The 18,812-nt window shown below is 40.9% G+C and overlaps 1 protein-coding gene across 1 annotated transcript; it reads right to left on the bottom strand.

Annotated features, from left to right (window-relative positions):
• Positions 1–6,815: 6,815 nt before the first annotated feature.
• Positions 6,816–17,211, bottom strand: PLK2 (polo like kinase 2). The gene is made up of 14 exons (XM_014068226.2): positions 16,835–17,211; positions 15,292–15,399; positions 15,016–15,132; positions 14,523–14,652; positions 14,127–14,214; positions 13,140–13,235; positions 12,704–12,899; positions 12,428–12,575; positions 11,684–11,781; positions 10,490–10,610; positions 9,460–9,700; positions 9,239–9,368; positions 9,037–9,147; positions 6,816–7,595 (listed from the first exon to the last, which is right to left on the bottom strand). The coding sequence occupies exons 1-14, from the start codon at positions 17,093–17,095 to the stop codon at positions 7,404–7,406; spliced, it is 2,037 nt and encodes a 678-aa protein (XP_013923701.1). The 5' UTR covers positions 17,096–17,211; the 3' UTR covers positions 6,816–7,403.
• Between the last annotated feature and the right edge of the window lie 1,601 nt (positions 17,212–18,812).

The following is an 18,812-nucleotide window of genomic DNA, read 5'->3' on the forward strand; positions in this document are numbered from 1 at the left end:
GCAGATTCGTTCTACTCCGATTTTTATGCAGAAATGGTTCCCACTTTCCATACAAAAGCATTACATCAGTAAAGGAAAATATTTATAGCTCAGGGTTGAAATGAAGGGTCCTTGGTGCTCAAAAAGGACCCCTAATTTCAACCTGAAAACATTTTAATGTAAATTAAAATGGATCATCCAAAGGCATTCTTTTATTATCATAAGCTGCCCAGAGTTACCTTGTGATAAGATGGGTGGCCAATAAATTTTATAGATAAATACATTCTAGACACACCTTTCCGCACTTTAGTGTTTACTACATACTTTGGACTATAATTCCCATTAATCTCAAGGACAGTATTAACACACCTGATAGTAGCAGATTAGGCAAAGTTTCACTGGATTTCTTTATTGTGATTCATTTAATTTATTGAGATTGAATTTATTGATTGTGATTCATTTTATTCACAGTGAAAACTGAGTTTTCACAATAAATAAAATGAATCACTAAGTATAAAATAAAATCATTTTGGAAAAACTGTTTTATGTTTTATGACTAATGTGGGAAAAGGATGCTGTAGGATATTCTACATTTTAATTAAATGGTATAACATTTAATAATTTATGCTGAAAAACGTCCTGAATTTAGATATTCAAATGCTTGGTTTAAGAGACGTTTTTAAGTTTTGAAATGACAAACGTCAATCAATACCTATATTCACTGAGATACAAAAAGAAACCATGCCTAAAATAGTGAAGTACAATATGAGGTTTCCTAGAAACTCACTCATCATTCATAATCTGTATCAAGACCATATTCATCTTTCAGTCAACACTACCAATCCTTTACAAACTTGGGTGGAAGGTCTTCATTCATCTAAGAGTTCATCGAAGTTGTAAGTTCTCATGCAGCACAAAATGCAGGTTTGGAATGTAGATATTTATTATATCAATCATTCTCAAATCTATATATCACAGTATTACTGCAGCCTTATTCAGAAAATGACAAGGTAGAATGGTCATAGCCAGTCACAAATGTTTTTTTTTTTAAAAGGCAAACTGATGGCTCTCAAAAATATCTATGGAGATTCACAGACATGCAGGTCATAGTTGTCCCATTTGCACTACTCAGGTGACCATGAGGACACAGATAAACCTCCAGGTTGCCTCAATGACTTCCTAAAAAAAAAATGCAAATGACCAGCTGTCTGCAAGGAATATAAATCCTTCCATTCCCCACCATCAAGTCAGAGCTGAATAATCTTCTTAGATGAGGTGTGAAATGTCTTCAAAGAAAAACAAGAAAGTCCAATTGCCTCTTGAAAAGGCACCATTTGGGTGTCAAAAACATGTGTGTTTCTCCAACACTCTGTTCAAGGAAAATATATGGCCCTACCTTCCAAAAGATGAATCTACTTCTTTCTCTTATTGGGAACATTCCCTGAAATACTGTTTATCTCTCTCTCCAATTCCTCTTCATCATTTGACTCTAGGGGTGGGTTCCTGCCAGATCTAATCTCTTCTATAGAAGAGGTTCCACAAATCTACCGTGCCGTTTAGAACCAGTTCCAGCTCCCTCCCCCCGCCTGTCCACAGATCATCAAGATGAAGAGCGAGAGGAGGAATTCTGGGAGTTGAAATCCACAAATCTTAAAGCTGTCAAGTTTGAACACCCCTGGGTATTTTTTTTTCTAAAGGTTAGGGGTGCAAGGATCTTGTAACTTGACAGCTTTAAGGCTTGCATGCTTCAAATGCCAGAGTTCCTGAGCCAACATTTTGGTTGCTAAGCAAGAGCGTTGTTAAGTGAGTTTCACCACATTTTACAAGTTGGCCACGCCCACCCAGTCACATGGCTGACAAGCCACTTCCACCAAGCAGGCCACACCTACAGAAGAGGTTCTAAAATAATTTGAAACCCAACACTGTTTGACTCCATTTGTTTAGTAGCAAGGGGGAAAATAGCCATTGTGCAGATTTGTCCCTTAGATTAAACAAGAAAGATGAAGATATAATTTGAAGACATCATGTCATCTTCTTAGCTCTTTGAAGAGAGAGTGGGAGAGGGAGAGGGAGAGAGAGAGGGAGATGGAGGGAGGGAGGGAGAGAGAGAGATAAGCGAGAAAAGAGTGAGAGAAGATAAGAATGAGCTTATCTTATCAGCAAAGGGCAACTACAACTTCCACAATTTTAAAAGAAATGAGGCAAAATGTCTCCTTTGAAATAGTGGTGGAGTCAATTCATTTTGAATGTAAAGATTATAGCTGCAAAAGCATGGTGGGGATTAGGGACATATGATGATTGGTTTAAAAAAAACCTTGCATGTGGAAGGGGCTTATCTACAGGGCGGGGCATAACCTTTTCCTAGGGGGTCACAGCAAGATCGACAGCAGTTTACAACTTCCGCGACACCTCATTTTAAAGCCCATAAAAAACTGAATTGAATGAGCTATTAAATGTTAAATTTGCTTTAAGAATGGCTGGAAAATTCGATTTGGAAGAACAAAGGATCATTGACAGAATAAAATGCATTGCCTTTCGAGAGGCTCGCGATGCTGGAGCGACGTTTATCAATCGAAAATGGATTGCAAACAAATTGAAACGTCATCCGGATTGGGTTACTGATAATTGGAACAAAACAGCCCAAGAATGTTTCACAAAATTTGGAGAAGGGCGTCCTCTGCAACTGTCCCAAGAAAGCAAAGCCATCATTGCAACTGGCAGTCGCAAACAACGAAAAGGAAACCGAAAAGTGGCCCAAGAAATCCTTCAAATTCGTGGAAAACGAGTTGATCAAAGGACAATCGGCCGATATCGAGAACGAGAAGGTTTGAAGCCATTCCACATCATTTGCAAACCATTGAAAACTCAAACACACGTTCAAGATCGGCTTTGGTTGTGCGATTGGTTGTCTGAATGGACCGAGGAAGATTTTCTTCATTTGGCGCCATCTGACGAATTCTTTGTTTATGCCATTCGAAAACCGAATTTCCAGAACGATCGAATTTGGGCTAAAGACGTCGACGACATCGCCAAACATGAACGATATCGACAAATCATTCGCAATCCGACTTGCATCGGGATTTTCGTCATTTTCACAGCCAAGAAACTGCATTGGGTTTTGAAGGATAAAGGGGAATCCTGGGATGGCAGTTATTTCCGTGAGAAAATTTTATTGGAGAATGTCATTCCATTTCTCAGTGATCCAGACAATGTCTTGGTGGTTGGTGAGGCTTTCTTCATGACAAAGTTCCTTGCATGCGTGCAAATGCGACTCAGCAATTGTTAAAGGAAAACAATGTCGAATTTTGGGGCAATGACGTCTGGCCGGGAAATTCGCCAGATCTCAATCCGGCAGAGAACCTTGGGGCCATAATTAAGGATGAAGTGGAAGCTCTGATGATTCAGGAGCAAGGTCAAAATCGATATTCGGTTGAAACTTTGAGAATGAATTTGGAAACTGTGTTGAAAAATCTGGAAAATCGAACGGAACTGTTTGAAGATTTGTTGTGTTCTTATCCACCTCGTTTGAATGCTGTTCGAAGGGCTAATGGTGGTCATACTGACTATTAAATCGTGTCAATAAACTCAGTTTTTGATGGGCTTTCGAATGGTGTATGAATTATTTGTGTTGTTATTACAAGTGTTGCTGTGACCCCCTAGGAAAAGGTTATGCCCCACCCTGTATATTTGCATTACACTATTCACATAAACTTTTAAATTAAGGGGTATTTTCCCTCTAAGGTCTCTGTATTATATTACCTGTCTCAAGAAAAGAATACCACAGGCAAATCAGTAGCTATAACACGTGGACACAAATTACAAAAATTGGTAGCTTTTCTAGAAGGCTACCTTCTGGAAGTGTACAAGAGAGGTAATACTGTAACTTTATACCAGCACCACGATGTCCCAATGAAGGTATAGCAATAGCAATAGCACTAGTGGTGAGTTCCTGTTCAGCTGAACAGGTAGTGGCTCCAGGCCTACCATGCCCTCAAACCATTTCTCCTGGTGGCACCTATCTTGTTTTTTGCTTCTGCACATGCGCAGAGCAATTTTTACTGCTCTGGGAATGCACGCGAAGTGCGCAGCATGTCCACAAGCGAACCAGCAGTAGAGACTCCGGAACCCACCCCTGAATAGCACTTAGACTTATATACCACTTTACAACATTCTCTAAGCAGTTTACAGAGTCAGTATATTTTTCCCGACAATCTGGGTCCTTATTTTACCCACCTTGGAAGTATGGAAGGCTGTCAACCTTGAGCCTGGTGGGATTTGAACTGCCAAATTGCAGGCAGCCGATAGTCAGCAGAATACCCCAAATTTTAAGCATCTTAAGCATGGGACAAATAAATCCATACCAACACCCTCCAATTTGTCATATAAAGAATGAAGTATAGTTGTAGACCTATGAGCAAGTCATCATGTTTTTCCTATTGGGGTGGTATTTAATTTCCCACACTTCTCTATTCTGTCATTGCAGGTCCTGATATCTCCAGGTAACAAAGGGCAGTGGGGATAGGGATAAATTATATGTATTTCTTAATGGCATTTTAATTTATATTTTGCAGCCAATACATGTGCTAACATTTAGTGATATGTGCATTGCAGAATTAAGGTAACTACACCTTTCAGTTTCTTATTAAAAACGTAGGCTAGGGGGAAAGAGATACAAAAATGATGTTTTCATGAAAAGTGTACTAAATGCCCAACTTCTGTTCTGAAGAAAGAAAGTTCACCAATCAAAACTATGAATAAACATGCCTGAACTAGCTTTACCTACAACTTTCTTCTTTCTAGTTACAAAAAGTGCCAAGGAGAAATTTTTTAAAAAATGCATGTATTTATGAAAAGTAACCTATATTTGTAGGGGACTCTTTTGAGAAACCATGTACATTGGTCAAAATTGGAAATAAACATACCTATGTTTAAAGAAATGTGCACCCAAGGTAAGGCTTTTAATGAGTTTTCTGTCTAAATAAGCCCCATTCTATGGTGTAAATTGAGATTTACAATAATTAAATATTGACAAAACACCCCAAAGATGATTCATCAATCTGCAGCTCAGTGAGAACTGCAGTAACATCAGTGGCAAGATTTTGCTTTCTAAAATACAGAGGATTTCCTTATAACAGAATATTAAGGAGTAGACCAAGATGAAGGAGCAGCCATCTTTTGATTTTCATTATAGGACAAAGAAGACAATGGTGTCATTTTTTGAGAGTTATTACAAAGGTTTTTGTTTTGCTTTCGATGCCTTCAGAGTAAGATTTTATGTCAAGAATATGACAGGATATGACCATTCCTACTTTTCCTAAACATTTAATCTCTTACTATTAAATCGAGTTATTGTGGTGTTCTCTAACACTGTTGAGGGTGCAGTAGAAGTAATATAACTGTCCGAACAATAGCATTGTGGACAGAAAGCTTTCCTGAATCTAAAAACAACAATCAATAACTGTTGTGATTAAAATAAGCCTGCTTTCCTAAATATAACACCTCTGCACTGTTCAAATAGCAGACAAAACTTGGAAATCTTTCTTTCATACTAGGTTCTGTGAACAACTGCACATCAGTTTTATGTTTAGAAGGCAAAGAGGTCTACGTGGTTAATATAAGTTGCACTATCTATCAGGCTGTTCAAATGTTTACTGTAGTTGCAATGAGGAGCATTGTTAAAGGGACACATGCATGCCAGTAGCTGTCTCTGCAAAAGCTTTATTTAAGATAACTGCAACTCCCATCACGGAAGCTGTGGTTAACCTCCATCAAATCTACTTTTCTCTAGCTAGATTTTGTTTATGTTGGCAACAGCCAAACTAATTGTTAATACAGTGCAGAATGGTATGTGCCTTTAATATTGCTTTGAATTCTCTATTGTGGCTATTATCCCTCAGGCAAGAATAACTGTTGAATCATTTTATTTGCGCGAGTTAAGTAGGAAATCCCCAACATTTTTTTTCCTTTAGTAAGATTAATCTGCCAAATTCTACATTCCTGCACAATACATCAGGTCCATGATAGAGGTAATTAAACAAAAAGAAATATCCAAGAAATAAATTAAGATGATGCCTTGTTTTCATGCATTGTATAAAGCTGTCAGTAGAAAAGTGGAACATTACCTGTTAATGCTACTCAATTACTCAATTGTCAAATCTTTATGGATTCATAAGAACAGGATCAATACTAGCATTCTCTTGTAATAATCTGCAATTACAATTCTCAAAATAGTCAAAAAAAAAAAGAATAAGTCTATCAAAAGGGTATCCACATCCCATCCAAACTCTTTCTGATATTAAGTACACAGTATTCTTTTGGGCATATGTTTTCTTTCCTAGTCATTAAACATTATGGTGGATGAGTCATATTAAAATGTTGCATTCAGTTACATCAAACATTTTTAAAAAGTCCATTTCTTTGTAATTTATATTTTGAGCCAACTTCTCCACTGAAAACTGCAGCATGACATTCCATAAAGAGGTGCCTAGCTTGTTCTCATCTGTATGAAAAAGTGCAAAGTGAATTTTTCTCCAAGTCTCCTAATGGGAAAGGGCATTGAGGACCACCCCCCAGCTTTCATAAACTTAAAAGAAATTATGTTAAAAGGATTATTTAATTCCCACAGCCACACTACTATATGAGTGATATAAAGAAGGTCTATTAAGCAAGCAAAACTTCAGACAGGAAAGCTTGGTCTTCACACACTCATAAGGCAGACTGATTGCTAACTGGGAAAGGGAAGAAACAGCAATCAGACATTTCCCTGTGAGCATTGCCTTTTGCTTTTTCTTGGAACGCAGTACATACAGGAGGAAAAATCATATGGAAACCATCAGTTCAGGTTTTTTCCACTCTTTATTGCCAACAAATGTATATTTAAAAATCACAATTACAAAAAAATGTATGTAATAAATACTTTGCTTTGGGCTGTAATAAATAAAAAAAAGATTATTAACAAGGAATGCACTTTGCCAGCCACAAGTGTGATCAGTTCTTGGAAGAATTAAGAAAAGAAAAGGAAAAAAAAATATGGCCATAGTTCACAGTTTAAGCAGCCATGAGGTGCCTCTTACAGATATTCCACAACATCGAGATCTCCCTCCCTCCCAATTCCTCAAGTGTTATTCACAGTTTCAAGTCCTCCAATAGTTTGCTGCAGAAATGTCTTCCAACTCAACTCTTTCAAAAGGAGTGAACCAAGGAAAGCTACATTCCAAAGGATTCCTGGCCACCACATCATTAATCCAACAAAGACTACAAGCTTCATGTCTGGTCCCAGCCCAGTACATAAGATGAGACATTTCATCGTACCAGTCCCTACTCCTCACACATCCATCAACATGCTAGGTTTTTTTTTTTTAATCCAACTGCCTTCACTGTAGACTTCAGTGAGATAAGTCCTTTTTGGTTTTAGAAGAGTTCTTTTAATTACATCTTTGCAACAGCATGTTCAGTGCATATTCCATTCGATGCTTGAGTTCCAGAGAACATCCAGACATCAGAAGAGTCGTCAAACGAAATGTTGTAGATAACCTATCTTCATTAATATAGGTAAGAAGATATTCCTCATTTTGGTTGCAAATAATTATTTTTGTGTGATCATGGTAGAAGTTCACCTGAAAAGAATCAAGAATTGAAACTTAATGTGTTTGTTCCAACCACCCTATACAAAGACACTTAATAATATTTATGATATTAGTGATATTTGGACATACTCAGCAACTTATTAGCTAAATGCCTGCCATGTTGGGTCTCATTCAGGTGAGATTGATTGAAATGGGTCTCTTGGAAAATGCCCAGTATAGTCCCTGAATGTCTCTGCATACTGATTATTACTCTTAAAAACCACATTGATTTTTACTGACATGAGGAATTAAAATAAAAATTCTGGTCGTGCATTGCAGAATCTACCTGCTTAAGCAACAATTAATTCCTCTAACTATAGCAGCAAAATGCCCTTTTACTTTTATTGTATATAGTAGGGTTTAGATCTGTAAATACAGTACAAAGTCAACTGTGCATAGCTACAGCATTCTGGAACACTTTCTATGACTTGAGAAATATTGATGTAAACTGAAAACTTTGCAGAAGGTAATAGGGGCACTTCTTTAGGGGCAAAGAAGTGCTCACCTAGCACCTGTTCAGAACTCTTTAAAGCCACTGTATCTTTTCCTAGGATCATTATAAAGGCCCAGACCAAATAAACAATTCATAGAAATGTTGGCAATACTTAAAACCCCTACTAGACCATGCATGGCACTATTATTATCCATAGTGCTCCATTTCAGTAAACTGGCACTTTTGATATTATTCTACATTATATCTTTTCTGCATACCTTTGATGACAAGAAATTTTGATTTCAGTTTCTCTTTAATAGTTATGACTGACACCCTTAATTTGGAAATGCCCGCTTTTGGTTATTAAGCCCCAAACAATAGCTCATATTTTATGCATCTTTTATGTTACTTGCTGCAAAAGGAAATTAAAGCAATGTCCTTAGGTTGCTTGACAAGCACATAAAATCCTATTTTCATGAGTCTTCTGCCATTAATATACTAAGGGAACATCCTACAGCAGTGAAGGATAAACTTTACATCACCGCGCGCTGACCTGCGTGCTGGAAATGGCATGCAGAACCATCCCGCCTGGAACACGCAGCCTCACTGGCCTTCATGTGTGCAGGAGTGCTGAAACCTGGAAGAGAAGCATTCCACCAGGCATGCGTGTGCCAGCATCCAAACTTCTGGTGTTCCGGCACATGTGCGCATGCAATGAATAGCTGGCCATCATGCATGCGCTTGCTAGAAAACCAGATGTTTGGGTGCCGACACGCACATGTGCGGTGGAATGCTGCTCTTCCAAGTTTTGGTGCTCCTGTGCAGGCAACGGCCAGCTGGCCAGCGTGCATGCGGTCACAGGAACATGGAGCTAGCGAGGCCACGTGTCCCGCCCAGGACGGCTCTGCGTGCCGCTTCCGGCATGTGTTCCATAGGTTCACCAACACGGTCCTACAGAATCTTGAATAAGCTTAGAGAAAACATTGCTACTCCACCTACCTGAAATGTGCCATCATTGAAAAGCATCATCAACGCCTTATCAGATTTCAGCCACTGCAGGAGGTAAAGTCTTGGTCTGCGGACATCTGTGACACTGGGAAGATCCCCACCCTAAAAACAAGCACATAGCAAAGTTAGAACAGAGCTTGTTATATAAGCTACCATTTAAGCCACCTTACCCACTTCTTTCATTCCAACTTACATCCATGAGGTTTTCCTCCATGTAATGAGAAAAGTATTTCAAGACAGTGACTTGACTGATGAATTGTTCCGGGGCATCAGTAGAGGAGAAAACTGAACACTGGCCAAGTTCTGCATAGTAATGGACTGTTCTGGAGAAGCAAAGGCAAAGGTGTTAAGCTCAAGCAGATAATAGAATAGAAACTATGCAACAGCTGGATTTATAATCAGACAGCTACTCACTTTTTGTCCGGAAGAAGGCTCATGTGTGCACCATTGTTGAAGAGAACACCCACAGTGTGGTCAGACAGCTGATAACCAAAGCCGTATTTGTTGGAGTAGTCTACCCACTTTGTGACCCACTGGAAAGAGACAGCCAGCTGTTCTTTGGGAATATGATCAGATTCCGGCATGTTCTGTAAACATCCACGCAATACCCTTGCGACGGTATCAGCCACACTTCCCATTGTGCTGTCTTCAAGACCTAGCAAGAGACAAAGGGGCTCATGAATAATGCGTCCAGTAGTGAAATTGACAAAAAAAAAGGCCACCTCAATACACAATGACTTGCTCTACCAAATTGCTTAGAGAAATATAACATAAATTGCTTTAATACACAGCTAGAACCACACTTCCTACCTATAAAGGGAAAGGGACAATTAAGAGATCCATCAGAATCTCAGCACTCCCCCAAACCCTGACCACTTTGTGATGTTTAGAAAAAGATATATCTTATTAACTGCTGAGTTTTCTATCAGATTTATTATTTTATTTAGATTAACAAATTAACAGAGTTGGAAGGGAGTTTATAAGTCACCTAGTCCAACCCCCAGCTCAAGCAGGAGACCCTACACCATTTCTGACAAATGGCAGTCCAATCTTTTCTTGGAAGTCTCAAGTGATGAAGCCCCCACAACTTCTGAAGGCAAGTTGTTTCATTGGTTGATTGCTCTCACTGTCAGAAAAATTCTCCTTATTTCTAGGTTGAATCTCTCCTTGATCAATTTCCATCCATTATTCCTTGTTTGGCCTTTGGGTGCCTTGGAAAATAGCTTGACCCCTTCCTCTCTGTGGCAGCCCCTTAAATACTAGAACGCTGCTATCATGTGTCCCCTGGTCCTTCTCTTCACTAGACTAGCCATAGTCCCATGGGTGTAAGAGAGAAGAAAGAACACTTTCCAAAGACCATATTTTACACTATTCTTTTAGCATTCCTGATTGAAATCCCTACCCCGCCTGTTTGACACTACAAAGCCCTTATGCCACAACTTACATTCACTACTGCTACTGCAGCTTCCCAGAGTTCCTCGAACAATCATCCGGATTGCATCTATTTGCTTGGTTTCTGCTAGAGCACTAGGTTTTGCTACAGTGGTGCTGGAAGGCTGGATCTCCTGGGAGGGGAAAAAGAGTATTTTTAGGTGAATCCAATATACCTATTGCTACTCCATTTATGAAAGTGCATAGCAAAAGATGCCCATGACAGGAAGTCTATGGAGATTCTCAGTCATCCAGGTCATGGTTGTCCCAAAGGTGTTTTTTTTTCCCCCAAGAGGCAACTGGACTTTCTGGTTTTTCTTTGAAGACATACCGCTTCTCATCCAAGAAGATTCTTCAGCTCTGGCTTCCATTCTCCAACCATCCACTCAGAGCTGAAGAAGCTTCTTGGATGAGAAGCGATATGTCTTCAAAGAAAAACCAGAAAGTCCATTTGCCTCTTGGGGAGAAAAAAGCACCTTTGGGACAACCATGAAAGGAACCTTACAAAGTACTTAAAACGCACACAATGTTTTTCTATCAGTAAAGGCGGAGTTCATCGAATATCAGAGATGAAAGACACAGCGTCATTTTCATGAAAAGGACAGGGAGAATTTTGTTTGATCCACATTTACGTGTCTAATCCCAGATGAATAGACAAGTAAACAGTCCTTCAAATTACTTAACTCCTAAATTTTGCAATGCCTTCAAAAACTCCAGAAAGTCATAAATTTGCACTGCATTTTAAAAAGTTTGCAAGCTGCTAAAAATATCCCAAAGGAATCACAAAAACCTGTCTTTGGACATTTAATCCTGGAACATTGCTTCCATTTCATATTTTACTCAATAATCACTGAACTGTCTTTACTCCACCCAACTCTCACCAGATTTAGCTCCTACAATACATGTTTTAGTTTGAGAATGCAAATAAATTATGAGTGGAGAGAAGCTTTGAATCACAGATGGAGTTCAGCAATCTTTAAGGATTGCAAAGAGCAAAGAAACACAGATGGTGGTTCATTTGTACTATTGAGGTATGGAACAAACAGAAATGTGGAGTTCTTGCACTCAATTGTTAAAGGTTACATCTTGCTCACAATATTGTGCTCAAGCTGTTGATGCTCCAATTGCTTGCAAGTCCCTTCTAATTAGGTTTAGAAATGTTCAAACTCTCAGAAGGATGGAGTCATAATGGGTAATTTCTGCTTACCTCTTCGGGTCTGTGTTTCAGAGCCTGCTGAGTTATTGAGGTCTTCTTTAAGTCATGCCTAAGTTTATATATTTCTTCATCTTCCTTGACCAATCGATCTGGGAAATTAAAAAAAATACAACAACAGATCCATTAAATTTGATACTTAAATCTAAAGAACACTACTGTGTATCTGTTGGGCAAGCTTATTAGCTGTAGAAACTTGTCATGATTTGCCTTTCAGTCTAAATTATTACCAAGAGTGGCATAGCACAAACTGCACTTTCCAGCCAATAATTAACTCAGTGACTGGCACTACTGTTTATTATGAGCCTCGATGGTTAGAGTGGTTAGAGTGCAGTACTGCAAGCTACTTCTGCTGCCTGCAATCTGGTAGTTCAAATCTCACCAGGCTTAAGGTTGACTCAGCCTTCCAACTTTTCGAGGTGGGTAAAATGAGGACCCAGAATTGTTGTGAGCAATATGCTGACTATGTAAACTGCTTAGAGAGGGCTGTAAAGCACTGTAAAGCGGTATATAAGTCTAAGTGCTATTGCTATTAGCAGAATCTAAAATCTTAGTTGTTTCTATATCCCAGCATGCCAATTATTTCGGAATATGGCTAGTTGATTACTAAGTATCCATCACTTATGAACAGAGGGAAGCTAAGCATGCAAAAATCGTATTGCAAAGATGCAACCAGGTTTTTCTTTTTAAAAAAAAGCATTTTCAGTAAAGACCCCCCAGATATAAATGGATACATACTGTGTGTGTCGAAGTATCTTGCTTTTTCCTTCTTGCCCCCAAAGAGAGCTGCAGCAGCCTTTTTGAAGAAATTCTTAGCTGGACTTGACAAATTGAAGTCAGGAATTGTGTGACAACAGCTAGGTGGAAGCCTGTCTGGAGTGAAACCCTGTACAAAGAGAACATACATATATATAGAGTACATGCAATCAATTGTCAGCAGCCAGTGTCATTACTGAAAGAAGAAACTTCAAATGCAAAAATACTACTCCTCCCAGCAAAAATACTACTACTCACCAAGAAGAAGTCATGCCGAACAATGTCATCTAAGCTGGGGCGGTCTTCTGGATTTTTGGACAGCATGCTTGCAATCAAATGTTTTGCAGGAGGCAACAAAGACGATGGTAAAGAATATTTTGCTTCTCTTATGCATCGATAAGTCTCCTTTAAGTTGGTTGTTTCAAATGGAGGCCTTCCCAATAACATTGTATACCTGTCAGAAGACAAACACAGGACTTTCGTTATCTCCCAAATTAAAAAGAAGAGCAATTCTCTTTATGAAAATACAGAGATCCCAGAGGTCAAAATTATAGAAAACACATCACACATTACTTTGTACCAATATAACACAACAAGTGCCCATGTGGTGTGATTCTAATAAAACACAACCAGTTTCCCATTATTTCAAGCACTGGTTTGAAAATCCACCTTAACATTCTCAATAAATACTCACATGACACAGCCCAAGGCCCATATGTCAGATTCACAGCCATGCCCTTGTTTGTTAAGGACTTCTGGGGAAAGGTAATTTGGTGTGCCACAGATCGTTCTGAAATAAGAGTAAAATCAAAATTTAGAATCTTATCAGTTCAGAAGAATAAACTATTGTCTAAGTCCAAGTCCTTCCTACCACCCAAAGGCCTGGCCCATCTGAAACAAGCTAAGCAGTGTTAGATTGGGTTAGGACTTGGATGAGATCCCCAGGAAACCTAAGCGCATAGGCCAGACTACGAAGTTGAACAGCACATCTGAAGGCAATGCAAGCCATCTTTATTTATTGCCAAAGAAACTATGTGAAGCATCTCCGTGGTCATTGAGTCTTGAACTTAAAGGAATTTTTACTTTTATTAGTTTGGCTGTTACTTCCATACTGGGAAGGTTCACTGTTAACCCCTTTTCTACTTCTTTATTCAAACTTCTCCAAGCTATCCTTGGCTATAATATACTCCATAAAATAGGCTATATATAAATTCACTATGGTTTCAAATAGTTTTGTTATTACTGCATAAGACTCAGTAACTGCTATCCTTAAGACAATTCACTTAGTTAACTTTCCTACATCCATCTGTATCCTGTAATATTCTGGAATTGTTCAGATAAAAGACAGCATGAGTTGACCCCAAGAGATGAGAAACTTGTGACCTCTGCATTGTTAGTCATTATCATGGCTAACAGCCTCAGATCATGTGGCTGGTGTTGTGAGATGCTGAGAAATGCATCAGTACCTAAAAGGCCCATTCACATCCAAAGTAAATTATATAAGTGGAATGAGTGAGTATCTGATGACTGTGGCAGTCATCAGATGCCATGTCTTAAAGGCCAATCTTTGCATACTATGGAAGCCTTCAATCTCTCCTACTGTGAAACCCAAGACTTCAAAGCTAGGCAAGAGAAGACACTGAACCCAAATAATTGTCCTCTTTCTTTAAAAAAGCCTTACCTTCTCCTATGTTCCAATGGTTCAAGCCTGGCAGCCAGGCCAAAGTCACCCACTTTCAATTCCATGGCATCATTAATGAAGAAATTACCTACAGATCAAGAGTGGGGGGGAAAAAGACAGTTGAGCACCAGTTGATTAACATATTGGACAAGTGCTGGCTTGTGTCTAGAGGAGGTCAGCAAATAGCTAGCCAACTTTTCTTTATGAATGACTACTTAATGCTATTACTCAAGCATTCCAAGGCTCTCTTAGCAAAGGAGCCGATTGTATCTATTAATCTCTGGGAGTGCAATATAAACACAGAAGTAAAACAATGCATAAGGGGGAGCGGGAGGAAACCACCCTGTTCTTCCAATATCCAATACAAGCCAGGCATGGGAGAGAATGTCAGCTTACCTAGCTTCAAGTCTCTATGCAAAATCTCTTGTTCGTGAAGGTATTTCAGTCCCGATACAATCTGCCTTAGATAGTATCGCACTTCTGGTGCCGTCAATACCTTTCTTGCTTTCAAGATGTGTGCCATCGACTAACAGGAAAGGGAAAATAAAATATAAAAGACAGAGAAAGTTACATTCCTGAAATCACACAGGAAGCCAGAACATATGTAAACAAAAATACTAGCATTAGAGCAAGGGATAAAGGCTGCCTCTGGAACAGTGTTTCTCAACCTTGGCAACTTGAAGATGTCTGGACTTCAATTCCCAGAATTCCCCAGCCAGCATTCGCTGGCTGGGGAATTCTGGGAGTTGAAGTCCAGACATCTTCAAGTTGCCAAGGTTGAGAAACTCTGCTCTGGAAGATACCTTTTACATTTTATTTTTTTATTTTTTTACATTAGCTGCTGTTTCCATGTAAGTGAATAGTGGATTTCGCCCACTGGGATGCTCACCCTTCGGCTGCAGTATTCTAGGAGGATGTAAATGTTCTCCTTGTCTTCAAAGTAGTGGAAGAACTGGACGATATGCCGATGGTTGAGCATTCTGTGCAATTCGATCTCTTTATCAATCTGAAAAGGAGGGGAGGCAAACAAAAGGATTATTAGCCTTGCTTCCTGCCATCCATGGGAAGAAAGGGTTTACACGTGAGCAAGCCATTGCAGGAAAAGGGAAGGGCCACCCAAGCCTCCGAAGAGATTCCTGAAAGGAGAGTCACCTTCAACACACACCTTTTCCCTTTGATGGGGTTTGGCCACTCGGCTGTGAGGAATGATCTTTGCAGCGTAGACTTTGTTTGTGGTCAGATCCGTCATCTCGTAACATTTTGCAAAGCCACCCTACAGAGACAAAGCAGAGGAGAAAGCACATTAGGGTGAGAAAGCAAGATATTTCCCCTTCCCTCCTTTGAGGAGTCCAAATCAACTGGGTAATCTCAAAAGAACAAGAGACGTGTAATTATGAACAACAGATCGCCCACCACGAGCCCAAGTTGTTGATGAGGTTTGGGGGTCGTCCCCCCCCCCAAATCTGACCTAAATTTTCACCACAGGCAACCTAAGAACATCTTTCTCCTAGTATTTAAAAATGAAGCCAATTTACTCCGCTCCAAACAAACCATCACACAAAGGGAAATTGACAACATTCCCTTTTACAGCAAGGCAACAGATCTCCTTTCCTGTGCATTCCCAACCTCACCGTGCAGGAATCCGCAATTTCTCTACACACAGACACACAAAAGAAGGTCACAGTTCTCTATTGTATCTATATGCTGACAAAAAGAAAAGGGGATGGGGGGGGGAGGAGAAAAATCCAGATGTTTGGATTCCTGCTTTGTGAAATGCCTATTGCATCTGCTTTCTCTCCATAATGGCACATAACACGTTCTATGCCCTCACCCTACATGGAAGCCACACTCTGTGTAGGAGTTTTTCACATCCTTTTGTGAAACCACCTCTCCAGACAGGCGGCTTATGTGTGTCACAAGATCCCTAATGGCAACAGCCTGGAGTTTTTTTTTGGGGGGGGGGGTAGTGCTTCAAGTGAGCCAGGCCAGCTGTCACCAACTGGTGGTCCGCGGACCACTGGTGGTCTAGGAGAAAATTTTGGTGGTCCGCACAAAAATCAATTGCATTTTTTATATTGCACTAAATACTATTTATCTTTTTTTTTAATGTATAAGTGGTCTGTGGGGTTGAAAATTAGGAATTAATGATCGCTGAGGTCCGAAAGGTTGGTGACCCCTGAGCCAGGCGACACAAGAAAGAAGGGAGGGAGGGAGGGAGGGAGGGAGGGAGAGAAAAGAGAAGCAAATCCAGGAGTCACAAAGGAGCGAATACGCCTTTAATATCTATTTTATCCCCCCCCCCCGTTTGTTCATCCTTCTTTTTTTTTCTCGCCCCTCCTAAAAGCCACGAGAGAAATAAAGGCGAGAAAGAAAAGGGGGAGGAAGAAGGAGGGAGGAAAAAGCCTGCACAAAGAAGGAAGAAACGGGGACGTCATTCGATCGAGCGCTTCGAGGCGAGGAGAGAACTGTGCAAGACCTTCACAAAAAGAGAAAAAGGAGAAGTATTCAAATGCCCCAAACGGCGATCACATTTGGGAACGGACGTGGGGTGCTTGTTTTTTTTTTGGGGGGGGGGGAGGGTCGGGAGGAGGCAGGAGCTGCCGTAGCTCATCCTCTGCAACCGCCTCTCCGTGTGTCTCCCGACTAGTCCAAAGCCCAGCCAGGCTTCCAAGCCGCCTTCTCTCTCAAAAGTGCCGCCGGGCATTTACCTTTCCCAGCACTTTCCCGCGGCAATATCTCCTTCCCGTGGTCGAGTCTGTAATAATCCGAGAAATCTCGGGAGCCGAATGCGAGTGGTGGTGGTGGTGGTGGTGGCTTTCGGACGACTCCGCCGCCTTCTTTCTCCGCGACTCCCCACCGCAGGCTTTGCCCAGCGCCTGCTGCTGCTCCCCCATCTTACTGCCGCCGCTTCCACCTCCGCCAGAGGCTGTGCTGCCCGGCTGATAAGCGATAGTCCTCAGTAAATCCATGGCTCCTTTCGGCTGGACCTTCACCCAGCAACCCCCCAACAAGCCCGCTCGCTCCTTCTTCTCCTTCTTCTCCTTCTTCTCTCCTTCTCGTCTGCCGTCTCCGCTCTCCCCGATAGCTGCGCGAAGCGTTCGGCGGTTCGGCATCCCTTTTTATAAGGCAAACGGCAGGTCCCGCCCAGGCGCTGACGTCACAAACCCTACTTGTCACTCCGTCCCCTCCCACCCAGGTGAAGTTCTTGCGCGGGCTGGGCTGGACTCCAGCTCGGAGTTGCCGTGTTGCGCCGCGGCGGGCGGAACGATCCGCGAGGGGGGGGGGGCTGGCGTTGGGGGCTCCGAGGTCGAACAAGAGAGCTTGGCTGGGTTTGACAACAAAGCCCCTGTTCCAGCCCGATGGTGTTCGCTGCTTGAACCCTGCGGGATTTGCTTCCAGTCCAGGCTTTCAACTTCCCCCTATATTCCCAATCGTTCCAACCGAACCAGGCAATAAGATAGATATTCATAAATAAACAATCCATCTAAGTCAGTGGTTCTAAGCATCCCTAAAATCCTCATTCCCCTCCCCCCAATATAATTCTTACTTTACTCAAAAAGTGAACTCTACTCATGCAGAGGAAGCCTAAAAGGCCTATAACTTGGTTTAAACAAGGTTCAAATTGCTCCCATTAAAAATCAAATTGCCCTCCTGTGGGGCGTGGGCCCCATGTTGGGAACCATTGATCTAAGCCTTTGAGGAGTGAGAAAGGTTCAAACCAGAGATGGTTTTCTGCTGGTTCAGGCCAGATTGGGTGAACCAGTAGCGGCGACTGGAGGCTCCGCCCACCCACCCGGACGCTTCCACGCATGCACAAAAGCTGTCCATGCACAGAAGCATCACGTACGCATTCGAGCAAACCGATAGTAAAAAAAAAATGGAAACCCACCACTGGTTCAAACGACAATAATTTAAACTTTCAAACTTTCAAGCATTCGCTGGCTGGGGAATTCTGGGAGTTGAAGTCCAGACATCTTCAAGTTGCCAAGGTTGAGAAACACTGATTTAGGTGCACACATCCAACCTCCTTAAACCAGAAGCAGTTTATTCATAATATTTGCATTCCTAATACTTAAATAGCAAGAAGAACTGATGGCGGGTGGACCAAGGCAGTCATAGAATGGATCCAATTTGATAAAAAGCGTCCACGGAAGAGACCTACTCAAAATAGGCCAATGACATCATCAAGTATTGTGGGCCCAATTGGCAAAAGAAAGCTCAGGATCATATTGGTTGGGAACATTCAGAAGAGGCTTTCATCCTGCAGTGGATATAGACAATGGATAGAATGGTGATGAAATGATGATGATGAATACTGAAGTTCACACTCTTCAATTGGTTCTGCAAATTCTCTTGGATAAAATTGGTTATAACCTAACATGCTAATAAACATATACTGTAACTGTCTCTCCATTACATCTTCAATTGTGGCAGCTGCAATTTTTCTTTGGAGTTGGCATCACTTTCGAAGAAACTGAAGAGCTGCTTAGCATTGATTGAAAAACTTGCCATTATATTAAAGCACCATATAATAAAGCTGAGCAGGAGGAATCCGGAGAAGGAAACTGCAGAAGGAGAAACTAAAGGGTCATAATAAAAGAACCACTTATTGGGATGGCCTAGAAACTAGGTTTGCCAGAAACACTGTTTCCTCCTCCTCTGTAAAATCCTACTGATTGATCTTCT

This window comes from Thamnophis sirtalis, unplaced genomic scaffold, assembly GCF_051295495.1.
Source record: "Thamnophis sirtalis isolate CommonGarterSnake01/CBP01778 unplaced genomic scaffold, rThaSir2_p1.2 scaffold_5, whole genome shotgun sequence".
In the NCBI taxonomy this organism is placed as follows: domain Eukaryota; kingdom Metazoa; phylum Chordata; class Lepidosauria; order Squamata; family Natricidae; genus Thamnophis; species Thamnophis sirtalis.